This window comes from Seriola lalandi, unplaced genomic scaffold (assembly GCF_002814215.2).
Source record: "Seriola lalandi dorsalis isolate HSWRI2012SDOR001 ecotype SW California unplaced genomic scaffold, Sedor1 jcf7180002054564, whole genome shotgun sequence".
Classification (NCBI taxonomy): domain Eukaryota; kingdom Metazoa; phylum Chordata; class Actinopteri; order Carangiformes; family Carangidae; genus Seriola; species Seriola lalandi.
Window position 1 is genome coordinate 523,755 of NW_019525117.1, and position 3,075 is coordinate 526,829.

General features: G+C 36.4%; 1 protein-coding gene across 1 annotated transcript in view; it reads left to right on the plus strand.

The window, feature by feature from the left end:
- The window catches only part of nfxl1 (nuclear transcription factor, X-box binding-like 1), a 19,442-nt gene extending 17,709 nt beyond the window's left edge, over positions 1 to 1,733 (plus strand). Inside the window, exon 22 of the mRNA XM_087176667.1 lies at positions 542 to 1,733. Within this exon, the coding sequence (XP_087032793.1) occupies positions 542 to 736 (195 nt within the window). The 3' untranslated portion in view covers positions 737 to 1,733. The remainder of the gene's footprint in view (positions 1 to 541) is intronic.
- Positions 1,734 to 3,075: the final 1,342 nt, after the last annotated feature.

A 3,075-nucleotide genomic window follows, 5' to 3' on the forward strand; every position in this document is an offset into this window, starting at 1 on the left:
TTCATATGAACATCAGCAAACTTTAACGACGTCGTATTTATAAATGATCGGTGTCTTTTATTTAAACAACTGATCAACAACATCAAATAAATAAAAATAAACAATTAAAAATGAGCGGAGGGAAAAACAAGGAGATAAAGATTAAAGTTCTGGTACATGTCCGGCGACGTAACGTTTAATACAGAACCAAATCATAATTAATTAGTATGTGAATGGTAATAGCTAGTATTTAATAAATAAAATTACACTTAGATTAATAACCACACTATTGTGGTAATAACTGCGTCTGTAAACCTTAACAACATGTTATTGACACAGTATTTTAATTTGAAATGATTAATAACTAAGTTTCTAATTTGACCTTCAGCTGTAATAATTTATATTATAAATCTTTTTAATTACAGGATGTTTATAAATCATTAATAAGTTAATTTAAACCGGAGGTCGTCAGCCTGATGAGAGGCGTATTATGAATCAGCGGATAAAACTTTATTAACAGTGTGTTGAGTGACGGTGGCTGACGTGTCTCCTCTGACCTCAGGAGGAGCTGGAGGCGTTCGAGAAGCGTCAGCAGCGAGGAGGTCGCAGGAGTAAGAAGCGGGGGAGGAGGGAGGAGGTGGACGACGAGCGGGGGAGGGCGGGGAGGTGGTGGAAGAGATGCGCCGCCTTTGTCCTCGTGCCGCTGGGGGGAGCGCTGCTGTCGGCCGCCGCCTACTACCTCCTGACCACGGCCTGAACCGACACGTGTCAACAGGAACATGTGAGCGCACGGCTGCCTGTCTGTCCGCTCTGGTTCTATGTTTCTGTTCACACCGCTGCCTCGACGTCACTTCTTCTTCTTTGTCTTAATTCAGACTGTTTTACTCGCAGTAATATCAGTCGTCATGTTGAGCTGTTTCTATTTTCATAGTTTTAGTTTTTAGTTTCTTCCTGTTGAAAGTTTCATGATGTTTGAGTTTGATTTAAAATAAATTATGTGACGTACCGAGTTTCATACCGATGCCATAAATGGAAACAATTGGGGCTTCAACTGACGATTATTCTCATAATGAATTATTCTGTCAGGTATTTTCTTGAAGAATAGATTTAATTATTTGGTCCATAAAACTGCAGAAAACAATGAATCATGTCATCAAATGATACAAAACCTAAAGATATTTAATTTACTGGAACTTTAAAACAAAGAAATGTGAGAGAAAGAAGTGACACAAATGAAAACTGTGGACAGATGTGAAGTCTCGTCTCTCTCAGAGGCTGAAGTTGATGGTTTGGAGACTCTCCACCTTTAAAGTTCAGTCAGAACTGATCAACAAAACATTGATTATCAGTAACTTATCAGTTTACAGAAACTGGGACGAACACAGAGACAACAGTTAAAAAGTTCAGTATTGATCAGTATTTTAAAGATTGTTCATGTTAATTCAGCTTCAATATTCTCATTGATCTGTATATTTCAGAGTTTGTTGATCTAAAATAGAAATGAATTTTGAAACGTTTTCAGTCTCTAACTGATCTTGAACTGTAACACAGGAGGTTTCTGATTGGTTCATTATTGGGGTGAATAAAAGTCTTATAATATTTTGTTGTGAAGATTTCTCAGTGAGAGAAATCCATCAGATAGTGAAAAGAAGTCTTTTTTCTTTGGTGCTGAAATGTTTGGATGTTTGGATTTACAGTTCATTTTTCTTTTTGTCTTTTTTTTTTGAAAATTAAAAAAAGTAAAACGTATGAAACTGTCATTGTGATGATTTTACAATCAGTGTCCCACATGAATGTAATTCAGACACACCAGTAAAATCTCACTCAGTGTTTCGTACCAGGTGTGTGTCACAGTGAAGTGAGCTGCATGTATTTACAGCAGTGAACAGACGGGGGCGCTGCTCCTCCACAGCTGACCGGGAACAGACGAAGAAGAATCCACCGATCACGCGTGCTTTTGTGTCTGTGCGTCATGAGACATTAGACATCAGAAAAATTAAAAATAGACTGTTAAAGTTTTATTTCCTATATTTCTCGGCTGGATTTGTGTTTATAAAAAGCAAAACAATATATTTTACAACTTTAAACTGTTTTAGAACAAAATCTTGAGTCGTTATCACTAAAGATTTATTAGGACTAGTGTATTTTTGTATTTTTATTTCCTGGTAGTTTTATATTTTGTTAAATAAGTCAGACCTATAGTTTGTGATTAAAAAGAAACACCATGTGTGAGGTGAGGACAGTTTACGAGGCGAAACAAAGACAAAAAGAAAGACTCTAAAACCAGTCCAGTAACTGGATTCACTGGTTTCAGCTGCAGAAACAAACAGGAGTCTCTACTCACTGCGGTTAGAGTGATGACTCTTGCTGCAGAGAAGATCTCTGGTGTAGGTGTTTGCTGCTCTGCTCTCAGTCTGAATGGAAAGGAAAACAGCGTGAAAAGATGTACAGATGTGTCAGCTGTTTCCTGCTGAAGCAAAGGTGGAGGACAGAGACTGAACCAAAACCAGGAGCTAAAACAGGCTAAAAGGATAAAACATAAGTTCAACCAGCCTGGAGTTCAGGTGCCATCAGAAACATTTGTCCTTTTGCAGGAAGAGGAAAAATATTTTGAGTTTTTACCAGAAAAATAACGAACTCTCTCTTGTAATATTATGATTTTTTTTTCTCAAAATAATGTTTTTTTGTAAAATTGTGATAATTTTTCTTGAAATATTACGACTTTTTTACTTGTACAATTACGTTTTTTTGTAATATTTTGTAATATCCTTGAAATAACATTAAATACAGCTGATCTGTAACAGTGAATAGGTTTTATAGAACATGTAACAATCAACATATAATGAGGACGTGTTGATAATGAAAGGAACAGTAAAATGTAATTCATGAACAATCTATTCATTATTTTCATACACACACATACACATACACACACATACACACACACACACACACATACACACACATACACACACATACACACACATACACACATACACATACACACACATACACACACACACACACATATACACACACATACACACACATACACACACATACACACACATACACACATACACACACACACACACA